The following is a 20,782-nucleotide window of genomic DNA, read 5'->3' on the forward strand; positions in this document are numbered from 1 at the left end:
TGTTATGGAGGAGATGTAGATGTAGATGTTATGGAGGAGCTGTAGATGTTATGGAGGAGCTGTAGATGTTATGGAGGAGATGTAGATGTTATGGAGGAGATGTAGATGTTATGGAGGAGATGTAGATGTTATGGAGGAGATGTAGATGTTATGGAGGAGATGTAGATGTTATGGAGGAGCTGTAGATGTTATGGAGGAGATGTAGATGTTATGGAGGAGATGTAGATGTTATGGAGGAGATGTAGATGTAGATGTTATGGAGGAGATGTAGATGTTATGGAGGAGCTGTAGATGTAGATGTTATGGAGGAGCTGTAGATGTTATGGAGGAGATGTAGATGTTATGGAGGAGCTGTAGATGTTATGGAGGAGCTGTAGATGTTATGGAGGAGATGTAGATGTTATGGAGGAGATGTAGATGTTATGGAGGAGCTGTAGATATTATGGAGGAGATGTAGATGTTATGGAGGAGATGTAGATGTAGATGTTATGGAGGAGATGTAGACGTTATGGAGGAGCTGTAGATATAGATGGGGCTGCAGCTGGCATTGTTATGGAGGGGCTGCGGATGCCACTGATATGGGGGGAGCTGTGGCCGGCATTGTTATGGGGGCACATTGCGGCCCTGTATTTGATTCCTCTTGTGTTCTCCATTACAGGGGGGGTTGGTTTATGTGAATTATGGCCGACAGGAAGACTTCAAGATACTGAGCACCTGGAATGTAAACGTGTCGGGCTCTCTGGTTATCATACGCACAGGGTTAATAAGCTTTGCGGAAAAGGTGAGCAACAGAATCTGGGGGCCCGGGCCGCACTCACCTGTCACTGTATAATATCCATCCCCCACAGGGCCGCAGCCCACACCTGTCACTGTATAACATCCATCCCCCACATAGAGCCGCACCTGTCACTGTATAATATCCATCCCCCACATAGAGCCGCACCTGTCACTGTATAATATCCATCCCCACATAGAGCCGCACCTGTCACTGTATAACACCCATCCCCCTCACAGGGCCGCACACCTCTCACTGTATAATATCCATCCCCCCCATAGAGCCGCACCCTGCACCTGTCACTGCATAACGTCCATGCTCCACAGAGGGCCGCACCTGTCACTGTATAACACCCATCCCCCCCCCACAGGGCCGCACCCCTCACCTGTCACTGTATAACATCCATCCCCCCCACAGGGCCGAACCCCTCACCTGTCACTGTGTAACATATATCCCCCACAGGGCCGCACCCCGCACCTGTCACTATAGAACATCCCTCCCCCCCCCCCCCCAGAGCCGCACCCCGCACCTGTCACTGTATAACATCCAGTGTCGGACTGGCTACTTGGGGCCCACCAGGGAAAATCATCCTGGGGGCCCACCAATGAAGAACCATTAAGAGTGCTGAGCCAATTCTATGCTGATTGATCCGTGTCCACAACTAGTCAAACTACAACTCTCAGAATGCCCTACACTTATGAAGCTCTCAGGGTATACTGGAAGTTGTAGTTCCAGAGAGGAGAATCCTTTAACAACTGAAGATCCATCAATCAATAAATATTTATATATATATATATATATATATATATATATATATGCCAGCACTACATTGCTGTATATAATATATATATATATATATATATATATATATATATATATATATATATATATATATATATATATATACACATACACCCTGCAGAGTCAGTCACACATACACATATATATACACACTGCACCCACACACATTATACCTATATACACAAGCTGCAGACTCAGTGACATACACATATATACGAACTGGAGAGAATGGAACCGCTGCACATCCCATCTATGGCTGATACTAATGCCGCTAGGCCTATATTAAAAATCAACACCAGAGTGTCTGTATATGAATTGATCAAGCCATATTGCCCCGTGTACCACCGCGCAGGTCCTCTGGTCCACACGGGTCCCTACGCTAACTCCACACCGTGTCGGTCAGCGACCGCCAACCCCGCAAAGCGTGCACGTGCAGGGAAGGGAGGCCATGGAACGGCCCTGCAACCCCAATGTCACAGGACCAGACCCAAAAAGCCCCACCAGAACCCGGCCAGCACCACCGGCGGAGAAGGCTGCCCCCAAACGACACAAGTATGGATATGGTATTACACTTACCACTGCTGCTCTCACAGAATGGGGAAGACATAGGGTCCAGACATGTGAGCACAGGCATATCCTGCTAATTTTGGTCATGTGGGTCTTATAAAGGAGTGCTAGCTGTTCAGAGAGGGAGAACTGTAAAACACGAACTGGAGAGAGTGGAACGGCTGCACATCCCATCTATGGCTGATACTAATGCCGCTAGGCCTATATTAAAAATCAACACCAGAGTGTCTGTATATGAATACTGACTGGCACGGTGTGGACTTAGTGTAGGGACCCATGTGTATCAGATACCGGCACGAGGTACATGGGGCAGTATGGCTTGATCAATTCATACACAAAATTCTGATGTGTTTTTTATTTAGCCAAGCGGCACTAGTATCAGCCATAGGTGTGAGGTGCAGCACTCTGTTTCTTCCCTGAGATACACATATATACACTGCACCCCCACACCTTATACCTATATACACACTGCAGACTCAGTCACACATACACATATATACACTGCACCCCACACACTATATCTATATACACACTGCACCCACATACTATTATATCTATATACACACACTGCACCCCACACACTATTCTATCTATATACACACTGCACCCCACACACTATTATATCCATATACACACTGCACACCACACACTATTATATCTATATACACACTGCACCCCACACACTATTATATCTATATACACACACTGCACCCCACACACTATTATATCTATATACACACACTGCACCCCCACACACTATTCTATCTATATACACACACTGCACCCCACACACTATTATATCCATATACACACTGCACACCACATCCTATTATATCTATATACACACACTGCACCCCCACACACTATTCTATCTATATACACACACTGCACCCCACACACTATTATATCCATATACACACTGCACCCCACACACTATTATATCTATATACCCACACTGCACCCCCACACACTATTATATCTATATACCCACACTGCACCCCCACACACTATTATATCTATATACACACTGCACCCCACACACTATTATATCTATATACACACACTGCACCCACATACTATTATATCTATATACACACACTGCACCCCACACACTATTCTATCTATATACACACACTGCACCCCACACACTATTATATCCATATACACACTGCACACCACACACTATTATATCTATATACACACTGCACCCCACACACTATTATATCTATATACACACTGCACCCCACACACTATTATATCTATATACACACACTGCACCCCACACACTATTCTATCTATATACACACTGCACACCACACACTATTCTATCTATATACACACACTGCACCCCACACACTATTATATCTATATACACACACTGCACCCCACACACTATTATATCTATATACACACACTGCACCCCACACACTATTATATCTATATACACACACTGCACCCCACACACTATTATATCTATATACCCACACTGCACCCCCACACACTATTATATCTATATACACACTGCACCCCACACACTATTATATCCATATACACACTGCACCCCACACACTATTATATCTATATACCCACACTGCACACCACACACTATTATATCCATATACACACACTGCACCCACATCCTATTATATCTATATACACACTGCACCCCCACACTATTATATCTATATACACACTGCACCCCACACACTATTATATCTATATACACACTGCACCCCCACACTATTATATCTATATACACACTGCACCCCACACACTATTATATCTATATACACACACTGCACCCCACACACTATTATATCTATATACACACACTGCACACCACACACTATTATATCTATATACACACACTGCACCCCACACACTATTATATCTATATACACACTGCACCCCACACACTATTATATCTATATACACACACTGCACCCACATACTATTATATCTATATACACACTGCACCCCCACACACTATTCTATCTATATACACACTGCACCCCCACACACTATTATATCTATATACACACACTGCACCCCACACACTATTATATCTATATACACACTGCACCCCACACACTATTATATCTATATACACACACTGCACCCACATACTATTATATCTATATACACACACTGCACCCCACACACTATTCTATCTATATACACACTGCACACCACACACTATTCTATCTATATACACACACTGCACCCCACACACTATTATATCCATATACACACACTGCACCCCACACACTATTATATCTATATACACACACTGCACCCCACACACTATTATATCTATATACACACTGCACCCCCACACACTATTATATCTATATACACACTGCACCCCACACACTATTATATCTATATACACACTGCACCCCACACACTATTATATCTATATACACACACTGCACCCCACACACTATTATATCTATATACACACACTGCACCCCACACACTATTATATCTATATACCCACACTGCACACCACACACTATTATATCCATATACACACACTGCACCCCACACACTATTATATCTATATACACACTGCACCCCACACACTATTATATCTATATACACACTGCACCCCACACACTATTATATCTATATACACACACTGCACCCCACACACTATTATATCCATATACACACACTGCACCCCACACACTATTATATCTATATACACACTGCACCCCACACACTATTATATCTATATACACACTGCACCCACATCCTATTATATCTATATACACACTGCACCCCCACACTATTATATCTATATACACACTGCACCCCACACACTATTATATCTATATACACACTGCACCCCACACACTATATCCATATATACACACTGCACCCCACACACTATTATACCTATATACACACACTGCGGAGTCAGTCACACATACACATATATACACACTGCACCCCACACACTATATCTATATACACACACTGCGGAGTCAGTCACACATCACACATACAGTATAGTCACCCTGCACCTCCCATTACCACTATACCTGTGGAGCTTTTTCTCTTCAGGCCCCAGGACAGCAGAGGGGGGAGGGGGAGCTGACTGACCTCTGCCTGACTCTTCAGCAGCCACATCCGACCTCCTGGACGCTGCTGATAAGATCTTCTTTCCCTTCTGTCCGAGCAGGAGGTTGGTGAGGAGAAGAGCAGCCAGAGCTCCTGTCACAGCTGCAGCCTCCTGCTCCTGCACATCCCGACACCAGCATCTATGGGAGGGTGAGGAGAACCAGCGTGCAGGGGCCCACTGAGGGCCCTAGGAGAGCTGCCCACAGATCTGCCTGTATCAGGGGGCCCTGGAACGTGCTGTCATCTGGCTGGGAAACATCACCCAGGGCCCAGTCAGATGACAGCAGCACATACCTAAGGCTGCTCTGCAGGGGCCCACCAACAGGCAGGAAGGGGGAGGGGCCCACCGGGGAAACCCCCGGCTCCCCGGTGGCCCAGTCCGAGCCTGATAGCATCCATCCCCCCACAGAGCCGCACCTGTCACTATATAACATCCATCCCCCCCACAGAGCCGCACCTGTCACTGTATAACATCCATCCCCCCCACAGAGCCGCACCTGTCACTATATAACATCCATCCCCCCCACAGAGCCGCACCTGTCACTATATAACATCCATCCCCCCCACAGAGCCGCACCTGTCACTATATAACATCCATCCCCCCCACAGAGCCGCACCTGTCACTGTATAACATCCATCCCCCCACAGAGCCGCACCTGTCACTGTATAACATCCATCCCCCCCACAGAGCCGCACCTGTCACTGTATAACATCCATCCCCCCCACAGAGCCGCACCTGTCACTGTATAACATCCATCCCCCCCACAGGCCCGCACCTGTCACTGTATAATATCCATCCCCCACAGAGTCGCACCCTGCACCTGTCACTGTATAACATCCATCCCCCCCACAGAGCCGCACCTGTCACTATATAACATCCACCCCCCCACAGAGCCGCACCCCGCACCTGTCACTATATAACATCCACCCCCCCCCACAGAGCCGCACCCCGCACCTGTCACTGTATAACATCCCCCCCATAGAGCCGCACCTGTCACTATATAACATCCATCCCCCACAGGGCCGCACCTGTCACTGTATAACATCCATCCCCCCCACAGAGCCGCACCCCGCACCTGTCACTATATAACATCCATCCCCCCCACAGAGCCGCACCTGTCAATGTATAACATCCATCCCCCACACAGGCCCGCACCTGTCACTGTATAATATCCATCCCCCACAGAGTCGCACCCTGCACCTGTCACTATATAACATCCACCCCCCCCACAGAGCCGCACCCCGCACCTGTCACTGTATAACATCCCCCCCATAGAGCCGCACCTGTCACTATATAACATCCATCCCCTCACAGAGCCGCACCTGTCAATGTATAATATCCATCCCCCACAGGGCCGCACCTGTCACTGTATAACATCCATCCCCCCCACAGAGCCGCACCCCGCACCTGTCACTATATAACATCCATCTCCCCCACAGAGCCGCACCTGTCAATTTATAACATCCATCCCCCACACAGGCCCGCACCTGTCACTGTATAACATCCATCCCCCACAGAGTCGCACCCTGCACCTGTCACTGTATAACATCCATCCCCCACATAGAGCCGCACCCCGCACCTTTCACTATATAACATCCATCCCCTCACAGAGCCGCACCTGTCAATGTATAATATCCATCCCCCACAGGGCCGCACCTGTCACTGTATAACATCCATCTCCCCCACAGAGCCGCACCCCGCACCTGTCACTGTATAACATCCATCCCCCCACAGAGCCGCACCCCGCACCTGTCACTGTATAACATCCCCCCCATAGAGCCGCACCCCGCACCTGTCACTATATAACATTCTTCCCCCCCACAGAGCCGCACCCCGCACCTGTCACTGTATAACATCCATCCCCCCCACAGAGCCGCACCCGGCACCTGTCACTGTATAACATCCACCCCCCCCCCACAGAGCCGCACCTGTCAATGTATAACATCCATCCCCCACACAGAGTCGCACCCTGCACCTGTTACTGTATAACATCCATCCCCCCCACAGAGCCGCACACCTCTCACTGTATAACATCCTTCCCCCTTACAGAGCCGCACCTGTCACTATATAACATCCATCCCCCCTGCGATGCCCTGGCCCCTAGGGGCCACTCCGCAGTATAGATGGTGCTAACAGGCAGGAACCGGGGCAGCTGTAGGATAATGTGGTCACGGTGTAGGCACGAGGGTGATACAGCTGGAAGCCGGGCTCCTGACCCTGCGGGAATACTGGGCATGCGATTCCTCGTTGTCCTTAGTCAGGGCACCAATGATCACACCAATGCCAAGGTTCAGAAACAACGGTAGTTGTATATTTATTGTAACGGTGGTAACTAGTAGTAACAGTCTCTCCGGATGCAACCGGGAATAAGGCAATCTTGAATAAAGCAGAGTAATGGGTGATGCTGCAATAGGCTGTGAGAGTAGCGTGCTGAATGATGGGAGTAGTAGTGATACTGAAGTTGAGATGCTGGGTGGAATGAGACTTGAATGAGATACTTGCTGATGATGATTTGAGAAGATGATGATGAGAGGAACTGAAGAATGACTGAAGAATCGACACCCAGATGAGAATCTTGAGACTTGAAAAAGGAACACAGCCAGTGGACTGGAGCAGCAGAGCACACGCAGGCCTCTCTCTTAGCAGGGAGAGAGGACAGACACAACCTATTCCCTTGATGGTAGGGACTAGACTGAGGTATCACAGGAAGTCACATGGTAACCCCAGCCAAAAGCTCGATGACCATTGGTGTTACCATGGAAGCAGGGCACAGTCACGTGACATCCAGCCATTGCATCATCACACCATTAGGCATATGCAGAGGAATATACATGAGAAGTACCATCCTTGAACACTAGGAGGTGACATAATACCTTTAGACACTGATACCTGAATACACATGCAATAAATGAATGAAATAGCAGACCTGAATACTGAGAAGGGTAACGCAATACACGCAGTTTGCAGTTGACCATAGCTTTCCAGAACAGAACTGGTTACAATAAAAGTGTGAGCATAAGAAGGGCTGTTCTGGGACACTGCATACCTCCCTACTAGAAATGAGCCGACCTCGGCGAACCACAAGCTGAGGTAGATGTGGCCGAAGTAACAGAGGACCAGGACAACAAGACAAGAGGAAGGCATGTTAGTGTGAGTGAATATGTAGATGTGTGTTTCCCACGCTCAAGACACAGGTGACAAGAGAGAGAATGAGAAAGAAAACCCTAGTGGCAGGACTTCACCTAGGGGTGCCTAACGTACTCTGGTTACAGGTAGTTAGTGCGTGGACCATCTGACATGGAAGTCAGGACAACTTAACTGCTGGCGGGGGACCCTCAATATTCCAGTCAGTTTGACAGTAGGTTTTCAATGGCAATGAGTTACCCTACTGGAAGGAAAACTGTGAAGACCTGTGTACTGCCTTGGGTGTCTGTGTGATGTAACTTGGACACCTGAAAGAGAAAAGAACAAAATAATAAAAGCAAACATACATGGGGGCCCCTTACATACCGGTCAATCATACAACACAATTATCCAATAGGCCGAACACACGAAAAGGTATCCAAGGTGCAATATGTATGGACAAGTGTGAATGTTAGGTATGACTATGTGTAGCAGCTACGGTGTGTTGGGACAAGACAGAGGTGAACAAACACTGGAAACAAAAGGAAGGGAAATACAAAAGAAAACAAATACTGCAAGGTCTGGAGGAGGATTGGCTCACATAACTCTGAAGACATCTGAAGAAAACTGGCTCAAATAATCTTTCCAGCTGTAGATATAATAGATACAATAATATTATGCATGGAGAAAATAGAAGATCCTTCTGAAAAATACACTCTTTAGAAAATATACTCCTTTAGAAAATACACTTTCTCTGAGGCTATAGATATAAATATGTAGGCTGACTTCTTTACTCAGAGGAGGAGGAAACTGTCTGACTCTGACATGAGAATATACACTGTGAGAAAATACTTTTTCAAAAGACACGCTTACTCTGAGACTATCAAAATGACTTTTCTGCTTACTCAGAGGTAGGAAAATATATATATATATATATATATATATATATATATATATATATATAGACTTTTGACTACTGAAGTGCAATACTGAAGTGCAATCATGAAATACAATAATAAACCTCTGACAATCATATAATCATGACAAGTGCTTTAGGAAGAACTGGATAAGTGTCTCTGTGTGGTAGAGTCTCTTTAGGCAACATAGAACATCGTCCATGTAAAGGCTCTGGGACAGGCACTAGAGAACAGTTTGGTCAGGGAGTGTCCATCAGCACATAGCTGGATGATAATAAGGAAACTTGGTCAGGAGGACCAGGCACGAACCTTGAACGTTGCAAACTTCACACAGCAAACAAAACTGAAAGGAAAACAGTCTAAGGACTTTGGTACCACTTACTGGGAAGAGGCAGGAGGAACCTCATTAGGCCCCTTCTCCTTCCTCTGCTTTTCCTTCTTCTCTTGCCACGGGTAGTAGAAGCGTGGAGGGACTGGAGCAGAAGCATTGCTGGAGGCAGTGGTGACCACGATGCTAGGCGCCACTGTGGTGATAGGAGAGATGATGGGGGCCACATGGTAAGTGACTGACGTGGTGGAAGAGGCAGCTTTAGCCACGGCAGTGGGAGCAGTATTAGCAGCTGTGGACTGCCCCGCTGTAGTGGAAGCTGCAGGTGCAGCGGTGGGCATATCGGTGGCAGCTGTAGTGGCAGACGACAGGGCAGCAAGGGCCTGCTGAATGTCCTCGATCAGCTGCAGAATCTTAGGCCCATGCCCGAGCACCCATTGCGGCAGGGGCGGCGAATCACGCCCTGGAGGCCGACACAGACCCGGGACGGGGAACAAGAAAGTCGGGTCACTTACGTACGGACCGCTCTCCGGTGACGTGGATCCTCCGATAGAGAAGGCTGAGTCGGAGGCACTGGAACAGTCCGGTTTCAGCGAGATGCTGGCACCAGGCGTGGATTCCCCGTGTTGAGTAGCGGAGGCCGGAGTGGAGGCCCGGCTGTGACTTTTGTCATCCGGCGGGGCAGCGCCCCAGCTGGTGTCGCTGTAGGATGCGAGCGGTGCTAGCAGGCGGGCAGGGTTGCATGGCGGTATGCTCTCTGGCAGCTCCGGTATCACGGGAGCTGCGGCTGCAGGCAGACTTTCCTCGTGGGCCGCCATCTTGCTGCTCTCTGACTGAATCTTGTAGCAGGAAGGGGAGGAGCAGAGGGCTGGAGGATCAGGATCCAGAGTCTGCCCGGTAACAGTGACGTCATCTGGCGCAGGCAGCCAATCAGGAGCAGTCAATGCAAAGCCTATGGCGTCGGGCGATTCCCGCGCTTTGGCAGCATGGCAATTAACCCCCTCCTCTCCGGAGTATGGTGCAGTTAGAAATTGGAGAAGACAGCGGCCATTTTGTGTACAGTCTAGGGCCCTCAGCGCCTCGATTACCCCCATAGTGATATAGCAAAGTCTCTTTGGGGTTGCGGCACAGTCTTGGGGGGGCACACAATGTGATCGTTATCCTGTTCGTGACGCCAAATGCGATGCCCTGGCCCCTAGGAGCCACTCCGCAGTATAGATGGTGCTAACAGGCAGGAACCGGGGCAGCTGTAGGATAATGTGGTCACGGTGTAGGCACGAGGGTGATACAGCTGGAAACCGGGCTCCTGACCATGCGGGAATACTGGGCGTGCGATTCCTCGTTGTCCTTAGTCAGGGCACCAATTATCACACCAATGCCAAGGTTCAGAAACAACGGTAGTTGTATATTTATTGTAACGGTGGTAACTAGTAGCAACAGTCTCTCCGGATGCAACCGGGAACAAGGCAGACTTGAATAAAGCAGAGTAATGGGTGATGCTGCAATAGGCTGTGAGAGTAGCGCGCTGAATGATGGGAGTAGTAGTGATACTGAAGCAGAGATGCTGGGTGGAATGAGACTTGAATGAAATACTTGCTGTTGATGATTAGAGAAGATGATGATGAGAGGAACTGAAGAATGACTGAAGAATCGACACCCAGATGAGAATCTTGAGACTTGAGACAGGAACACAGCCAGTGGACTGGAGCAGCAGAGCACACGCAGGCCTCTCTCTTAGCAGGGAGAGAGGACAAACACAACCTATCCCCTATGGGATAGGAGATAGACTGAGGTAGCACAGGAAGTCACATGGTAACCCCAGCCAAAAGCTCGATGACCATTGGTGTTACCATGGAAGCAGGGCACAGTCACGTGACATCCAGCCATTGCATCATCACACCATTAGGCATATACAGAGGAATATACATGAGAAGTACCATCCTTGAACACTAGGAGGCGACATAATACCATTAGGCACTGATACCTGAATACACATGCAATAAATGAATGAAATAGCAGACCTGAATACTGAGAAGGGTAACACAATACACGCAGTTTGCAGTGGACCATAGCTTTCCAGAACAGAACTGGTTATAATAAAAGTGTGAGCATAAGAAGGGCTGTTCTGGGACACTGCACCCCCACAGAGCCGCACCCTGCACCTGTCACTGTATAACATCCATCCCCCCACAGAGCCGCACACCTCTCACTGTATAACATCCTTCCCCCTTACAGAGCCGCACCCTGCACCTGTCCCTGTATAAAATCCATCCCTTACACAGGGCCGCTCCCCACACCTGTCACTGTATAACATCCATCCCCCTCCTCAGCCCCGCACCTGTCACTGTATAACATCCATCCCTCACAGGGCCGCACCCCTCACCTCTCACTGTATAATATCCATCCCCCCACAGGGCCACACCTGTCACTGTATAACATCCAACAACCCACAGGGCCACACCCCTTACCTGTCACTGTATAATATCCATCCCTCATAGGGCCGCACCTGTCACTGTATAACATCCATCCCTCACAGGGCCTCACCTGTCACTGTATAATACCAATCTCCCTCACAGGGCCGCACACCTCTCACTGTATAATACCCATCCCTTACAGGGCCGCACCCCTTACCTGTCAGTGTATAATATCCATCCCCCACATAGCCGCACCTGTCACTGTATAACATCCAACAACCCACAGGGCCACACCCCTTACCTGTCACTGTATAATATCCATCCCCCACATAGCCGCACCTGTCACTGTATAACATCCAACAACCCACAGGGCCACACCCCTTACCTGTCACTGTATAATATCCATCCCTCATAGGGCCGCACCTGTCACTGTATAACATCCATCCCTCACAGGGCCTCACCTGTCACTGTATAATACCCATCCCTTACAGGGCCGCACCCCTTACCTGTCAGTGTATAATATCCATCCCCCACATAGCCGCACCTGTCACTGTATAACATCCAACAACCCACAGGGCCGCACCCTACACCTGTCACTGTATAATATCCATCCCTCACAGGGCCGCACCTGTCACTGTATTACATCCATCCCTCACAGGGCCGCACCTGTCACTGTATAACATCCATCTCCCACAGGGCCGCATCTGTCACTGTATACCATCCAACACCCCACAGGGCCGCACCCCACACCTGTCACTGTATAACACCCATCTCTCACATGGCCGCACCTGTCACTGTATAACATCCATCTCTCACAGGGCCGCACACCACACCTGTCACTGTATAACATCCATCTCTCACAGGGCCGCACACCACACCTGTCACTGTATAACATCCATCCCTCACATAGCCGCATCTGTCACTGTATAACATCCATCCCCCACAGGGCCGCACCTGTCACTGTATAACACCCATCCCCCTCACAGGGCCGCACCCCACACCTGTCACTGTATAACACCCATCTCTCACATGGCCGCACCTGTCACTGTATAACATCCATCTCTCACAGGGCCGCACACCACACCTGTCACTGTATAACATCCATCTCTCACAGGGCCGCACACCACACCTGTCACTGTATAACATCCATCCCTCACATAGCCGCATCTGTCACTGTATAACATCCATCCCCCACAGGGCCGCACCCCACACCTGTCACTGTATAACACCCATCTCTCACATGGCCGCACCTGTCACTGTATAACATCCATCTCTCACAGGGCCGCACCTGTCACTGTATAACATCCATCTCTCACAGGGCCGCACCTGTCACTGTATAACACCCATCCCCCACATAGCCGCACCTGTCACTGTATAACATCCATCTCTCACAGGGCCGCACCTGTCACTGTATAACATCCATCCCTCACATGGCCGCACCTGTCACTGTATAACACCCATCCCCCACATAGCCGCACCTGTCACTGTATAACATACATCCCCCACATAGTCGCACCTGTCACTGTATAACATCCATCCCTCACATATCCGCACCTGTCACTGTATAACATCCCTCCCCCCACAGGTGTACAACGCTGAAGCCGCTGGGGCCATCGGGGCATTAATATTCCCAGACTATACAGAGACTCCTGTATACGGACATGTGAGTAACAGTGATACTGCACTGCAGAGCATCTCTGTGCATTCTGCTACAGCTCCTATCTTGACAGACCCTGCAGAGTATCGCTCCTGTAGTCTTTCCTCCAGCAGACCCTGCAGAGTATAGCTCCTGTAGTCTTTCCTCCAGCAGACCCAGCAGAGTATAGCTCCTGTAGTCTTTCCTCCAGCAGACCCTGCAGAGTATCGCTCCTATAGTCTTTCCTCCAGCAGACCCTGCAGAGTATCGCTCCTGTAGTCTTTCCTCCAGCAGACCCTGCAGAGTATCGCTCCTATAATCTTTCCTCCAGCAGACCCTGCAGAGTATCGCTCCTGTAGTCTTTCCTCTTGCAGACTCTGCAGAGTATCGCTCCTGTAGTCTTTCCTCTAGCAGACCCTGCAGAGTATCGCTCCTGTACTGTGATGAGGCACTCTATAATGCCGCCATTCCCGGTCTCTCCTTCCAGGTTCACTTTGGCACCGGAGACCCCTACACCCCCGGCTTCCCGTCCATCAATCACACTCAGTTTCCTTCCTTCAAATCATCGGGACTTCCCAAGATCCCGGCTCAGCCGATCAGTCTGTCCTCTGCCAGGTCCCTGCTGCGGTAGGTGATCTACTCCATAATGCTCAGCCACCTCGAGAGCTGCACTCACAATTCTGCTATACCATCTACACCCAGGCCACATCCAGAGCTGCACTCACAATTCTGCTACATAATCATGAGCTCTGGATGTGACTGGAGCGCAGCTAGGGTGTTTCTGAGCATTACATGTAGGTTTGTTGTCTCTGCAGGGAGCTGGCGGGACCCTCTGCCTCTGAATCATGGCGGCCGGCTGACTTCCCCTCTCACGGTCTGGGTCCGGCACTGACCAATCCACTTCACAAGGTTCAGCTAGAGGTGACCAACGTGCGCCAGAGCGTAGAGCTACACAATGTGTTTGGCAGCATCACTGGTCGCTTTGAGCCTGGTAAGTAGACCACCCCCCACCCCGGGGGTCCACGCCTGTGCCTGCACTAATCCCCCACCCCGGGGCTCCACGGCTGTGCCTGCACTAATCCCCCAACCCGGGGGTCCACGGCTGTGCCTGCACTAATCCTCCAACCCGGGGGTCCACACTTGTACCTGCACTAATCCCTCTTTCCCTCCTCGGGGGGTCCACGCCTGTGCCTGCACTAATCCTCCTTTCCCTCCCCTGGGGTCCACACCTGTGCCTGCACTAATCCTCTACCCCGGGTGTACACGCCTGTGCCTGCACTAATCCCCCAACCCGGGGGTCCACGCCTGTGCCTGCACTAATCCTCTACCCCGGGGGTCCATGCCTGTGCCTGCACTAATCCCCCAACCCGGGGGTCCACGGCTGTGCCTGCACTAATCCTCTACCCCGGGGGTCCATGCCTGTGCCTGCACTAATCCCCCAACCCGGGGGTCCACGGCTGTGCCTGCACTAATCCTCCTTTCCCTCCCCAGCGGGTCCACGCCTGTGCCTGCACTAATCCACTACACCAGGGGGTCCACGGCTGTGCCTGCACTAATCCCCCACTCCGGGGGTCCGTGCCTGTGCCTGCACTAATCCCCCTTCCCTCCCCAGGGGGTCCAAGCCTGTGCCTGCACTAATCCCCCTTTCCCTCCCCAGCGGGTCCACACCTGTGCCTGCACTAATCCCCTACACCAGGGGGTCCACACCTGTGCCTGCACTAATCCCCCTTCCCTCCCCAGGGGGTCCAAGCCTGTGCCTGCACTAATCCCCCTTTCCCTCCCCAGCGGGTCCACACCTGTGCCTGCACTAATCCCCTACACCAGGGGGTCCACACCTGTGCCTGCACTAATCCCCTACACCAGGGGGTCCACACCTGTGCCTGCACTAATCCCCTACACCAGGGGGTCCACACCTGTGCCTGCACTAATCCCCTACACCAGGGGGTCCACACCTGTGCCTGCACTAATCCCCTACACCAGGGGGTCCACACCTGTGCCTGCACTAATCCCCTACACCAGGGGGTCCACACCTGTGCCTGCACTAATCCCCTACACCAGGGGGTCCACACCTGTGCCTGCACTAATCCCCTACACCAGGGGGTCCACACCTGTGCCTGCACTAATCCCCCTTTCCCTCCCCAGGGGGTCCACACCTGTGCCTGCACTAATCCCCTACACCAGGGGGTCCACACCTGTGCCTGCACTAATCCCCCTTTCCCTCATCGGGGGTCCACACTTGTGCCTGCACTAATCCCCCTATACCCTTCCCCGGGGGTCCACGCCTGTGCCTGCACTAATCCCCCTTTCCCTCCCCGTGGGTCCACGCCTGTGCCTGCACTGATCCCCCTTTCCCTATCTGGGGGGTCCACACTTGTGCCTGCACTGATCCCCCTTTCCCTCCCCGGGGGTCCACGCCTGTGCCTGCACTAATCCCCCTTTCCCTCCCCGGGGGTCCACACCTGTGCCTGCACTAATCCCCCTTTCCCTCCCCGGGGGTCCACACTTGTGCCTCAACTAATCCCCCTTTCCCTCCCCGGGGGTCCACACCTGTGCCTGCACTAATCCCCCTTTCCCTCCCCGGGGGTCCACACCTGTGCCTGCACTAATCCCCCTTTCCCTCCCCGGGGGTCCACACTTGTGCCTCAACTAATCCCCCTTTCCCTCCCCGGGGGTCCACGCCTGTGCCTGCACTGATCCCCCTTTCCCTCCCTGGGGGTCCACGCCTGTGCCTGCACTAATCCCCCTTTCCCTCCCCGGGGGTCCACACCTGTGCCTGCACTAATCCCCCTTTCCCTTCCTGGGGGGTCCACACTTGTGCCTCAACTAATCCCCCTTTCCCTCCCCGTGGGTCCACGCCTGTGCCTGCACTAATCCCCCTTTCCCTTCCGGGGGGGGGGGGGGGGGGGTCCACGTCTGTGTCTGCACTAATCCCCCTTTCCCTTCCTGGGGGGTCCACACTTGTGCCTGCACTGATCCCCCATTCCCTCCCCGGGGGTCCACGCCCGTGCTTGCTCTAATCCATCCACATAATCTGTGCCCCCAGAACACTACATCGTGGTCGGAGCCCAGCGGGATTCCTGGGGCCCTGGAGCTGCAAAGTCCGGGGTGGGCACGGCCACCTTACTGGAGCTGGCCCGCACTTTGTCCATGATGGTGCGGAATGGTGAGTGGGTCAGGGCGGTGTGTGGGGTCAGCAGAGCTTGTAATACCCCATAGAAAGGGATAGGCAGTTAGACGTCTGTGTCTTGCAGGCTTTCGGCCTCGCCGCAGCATCATATTTGTCAGCTGGGACGGAGGAGACTTTGGCAGCATCGGAGCCACCGAGTGGTTGGAGGTATTATATCATTATATGGTTATAATGGACTCATCCGGAAGAGACCTATAACCGTGTCTTCTATTCCAGGGCTACCTCAGCATGCTGCACCTCAAAGCCGCTGCCTATATGAGCCTGGACACCCCAGTTTTAGGTAACCCCGAGATCCCTCCTTACTACATCTCCCTGGTGTTCCAGTCTCTGCTTCCATCTATTATATCAATCAATCATGACAAATCCTGCTCACAGCTGAGGGTTCATTACACTTGTCTGCAGTCCTGGCAATGCTCCGAGAGCTCAACAGATTGGGCTACAAGGTGGTGGCAAGACATGTCCAGGGAGAGACCGCCGCCATCCAGGAAGAGACCACCACTGCCGTCCAGGGAGAGACCGCCGCCACCGTCCAGGGAGAGACCGCCGCCACCATCCAGGGGGAGACCGCCGCCACCATCCAGGGAGAGACCGCCGCCACCATCCAGGGAGAGACCGCCGCCACCATCCAGGGAGAGACCGCCGCCACCGTAAGGGAGAGATCACCACCACCATCCAGGGAGAGACACCCACTGTCCAAGAAGATCAGCCTGAGAAGAAGCTAGTCATGTGACCACAGAATGGGTATTTGTGCTGCTGACTTGTTTAGCTGACTTCTGATACACTGTAACAAACCAGTAGCTGTGGGAAGGATTCCATCACAGTGGGTTTTTAGGCCCACGCTGTAGACGGCTACTGTTCCCATCCCCTGTTGGACAGCAGAGACGGGGACTGGAGAACGGAGACACAACCATAAATCCTACGGTTATGTTGATAATTGAAAGTATTTTGCTTTTTTTTAGGTGATGAAAACTTTGTCGCAAAATCCAGTCCGCTTTTCAACAACCTGATAGAGACGATAATAAAGCAGGTATGCAATATACAGGGTGTGTGTAAGGGGGTATATGTAATATCTGAGGCTATAGGTGTGATATCCTGGGGGGTATATGTGATATCTGAGGGTATAGATGTGATATCCTGGGGTTATATGTGATATCTGAGGGTATAGATGTGATATCCTGGGGTTATATGTGATATCTGAGGCTATAGGTGTGATATCCAGGGGGTATATGTGATATCTGAGGGTATAGATGTGATATCCAGGGGGTATATGTGATATCTGAGGGTATAGATGTGATATCTTGGGGTATATGTGTGATATGTGAGGGTATAGATGTGATATCTTGGGGTATATGTGTGATATGTGAGGGTATAGATGTTATATCCTGGGTGTATATGTGATATCTGAGGGTATAGATGTGATATCCTGGGGGTATATGTGATATGTGAGGGTATAGGTGTGATAGTCTGGGGGGTATATGTGATATCTGAGGGTATAGATGTGATATCCTGGGGGTATATGTGATATCTGAGGGTATAGATGTGATATCCTGGGGGGTATATGTGATATCTGAGGGTATAGATGTGATATCCTGGGGGGTATAAGTGATATCTGAGGGTATAGATGGGATATCCAGGGGGTATATGTGATATCTGAGGGTATAGATGTGATATCCAGGGGGTATATGTGATATCTGAGGGTATAGATGTGATATCCTGGGGGTATATGTGATATCTGAGGGTATAGATGTGATATCCTGGGGGGTATATGTGATATCTGAGGGTATAGATGTGATATCCTGGGGGGTATAAGTGATATCTGAGGGTATAGATGGGATATCCAGGGGGTATATGTGATATCTGAGGGTATAGATGTGATATCCAGGGGGTATATGTGATATCTGAGGGTATAGATGGGATATCCTGGGGGGTATATGTGATATCTGAGGGTATAGATGTGACATCCAGGGGGGTATATGTGATATGTGAGGGTATAGATGGATTATCGTGGGGGTATATGTGATATCTGAGGGTATATATTTTACATTCTGGGGGTATATGTAATATCTGAGGGTATATATGTGACATCCAGGGGGTATATGTGATATCTGAGGGTATAGATGTTATATTGTGGGGGTATATGTGATATCTGAGGGTATAGATGTGATGTCCTGGGGTTATATGTGATATCTGAGGGTATAGATGTGATATCCTCGGGGGTATATGTGATATCTGAGGGTATAGATGTGATGTCCTGGGGGTATATGTGATATCTGAGGATATAGATGTGATATCCAGGTGGTATATGTGATATCTGAGGGTATAGATGTGACATTCAGGGGGTATATGTAATATCTGAGGGTATAGATGTTATATTGTGGGGGTATATGTGATATCTGAGGGTATAGATGTGATATCCTCAGGGGTATATGTGACATCTGAGGGTATAGATGTGATATCCTGGGGGTATGTGTGATATCTGAGGGTATAGATGTGATATCCTGGGGGTATATGTGATATCTGAGGGTATAGATGGGATATCCTGGGGGTATATGTGATATCTGAGGGTATAGATGTGATATCCAGGGGGTATATGTGATATCTGAGGGTATAGATGTGATATCCAGGGGGTATATGTAATATCTGAGGGTATAGATGTGATATCCAGGGGGTATATGTAATATCTGAGGGTATAGATGTGATATCCTGGGGGGGTATATGTGATATCTGAGGGTATAGATGTGATATCCTGGGGGGATATGTGATATCTGAGGGTATAGATGTGATATCCAGGGGGTATATGTAATATCTGAGGGTATAGATGTGATATCCTGGGGGGGTATATGTGATATCTGAGGGTATAGATGTGATATCCTGGGGGGATATGTAATATCTGAGGCTATAGATGTGACATCCAGGTGGTATATGTGATATCTGAGGGTATAGATGTGATATCCTGGGGGGTATAGGTGATATCTGAGGGTATAGATGTGATATCCAGGGGGTATATGTAATATCTGAGAGTATAAATGTGATATCCAGGGGGTATATGTGATATCTGAGGGTATAGATGTGACATCCTGGGGGGTATATGTGATATGTGAGGGTATAGATGTGACATCCTGGGGGTATATGTGATATGTGAGGGTATAGATGTGACATCCTGGGGTATATGTGATATGTGAGGGTATAGATGTCATAGTCTGGGGGGTATATGTGATATCTGAGGGTATAGATGGGATATCCTGGGGGGTATATGTGATATCTGAGGGTATAGATGTGACATCCAGGGGGGTATATGTGATATGTGAGGGTATAGATGGATTATCGTGGGGGTATATGTGATATCTGAGGGTATATATTTTACATTCTGGGGGTATATGTAATATCTGAGGGTATATATGTGACATCCAGGGGGTATATGTGATATCTGAGGGTATAGATGTTATATTGTGGGGGTATATGTGATATCTGAGGGTATAGATGTGATGTCCTGGGGTTATATGTGATATCTGAGGGTATAGATGTGATATCCTCGGGGGTATATGTGATATCTGAGGGTATAGATGTGATGTCCTGGGGGTATATGTGATATCTGAGGATATAGATGTGATATCCAGGTGGTATATGTGATATCTGAGGGTATAGATGTGACATTCAGGGGGTATATGTAATATCTGAGGGTATAGATGTTATATTGTGGGGGTATATGTGATATCTGAGGGTATAGATGTGATATCCTCAGGGGTATATGTGACATCTGAGGGTATAGATGTGATATCCTGGGGGTATGTGTGATATCTGAGGGTATAGATGTGATATCCTGGGGGTATATGTGATATCTGAGGGTATAGATGGGATATCCTGGGGGTATATGTGATATCTGAGGGTATAGATGTGATATCCAGGG

General features: G+C 49.8%; 1 protein-coding gene across 2 annotated transcripts in view; it reads left to right on the forward strand.

Annotated features, from left to right (window-relative positions):
• TFR2 (transferrin receptor 2) overlaps positions 1-20,782 on the forward strand; it is a 104,830-nt gene that overhangs the window by 22,304 nt on the left and 61,744 nt on the right. For both annotated transcript variants that reach the window (XM_069950105.1, XM_069950110.1), the window contains exons 7-14: positions 659-781; positions 13,638-13,715; positions 14,176-14,315; positions 14,504-14,679; positions 16,732-16,851; positions 16,940-17,022; positions 17,092-17,155; positions 17,835-17,902. In XM_069950105.1, the coding sequence (XP_069806206.1) occupies positions 659-781; positions 13,638-13,715; positions 14,176-14,315; positions 14,504-14,679; positions 16,732-16,851; positions 16,940-17,022; positions 17,092-17,155; positions 17,835-17,902 (852 nt within the window). The remainder of the gene's footprint in view (positions 1-658; positions 782-13,637; positions 13,716-14,175; positions 14,316-14,503; positions 14,680-16,731; positions 16,852-16,939; positions 17,023-17,091; positions 17,156-17,834; positions 17,903-20,782) is intronic.

The sequence above is a fragment of the Dendropsophus ebraccatus genome, chromosome 1 (genome assembly GCF_027789765.1).
Source record: "Dendropsophus ebraccatus isolate aDenEbr1 chromosome 1, aDenEbr1.pat, whole genome shotgun sequence".
NCBI lineage: Eukaryota > Metazoa > Chordata > Amphibia > Anura > Hylidae > Dendropsophus > Dendropsophus ebraccatus.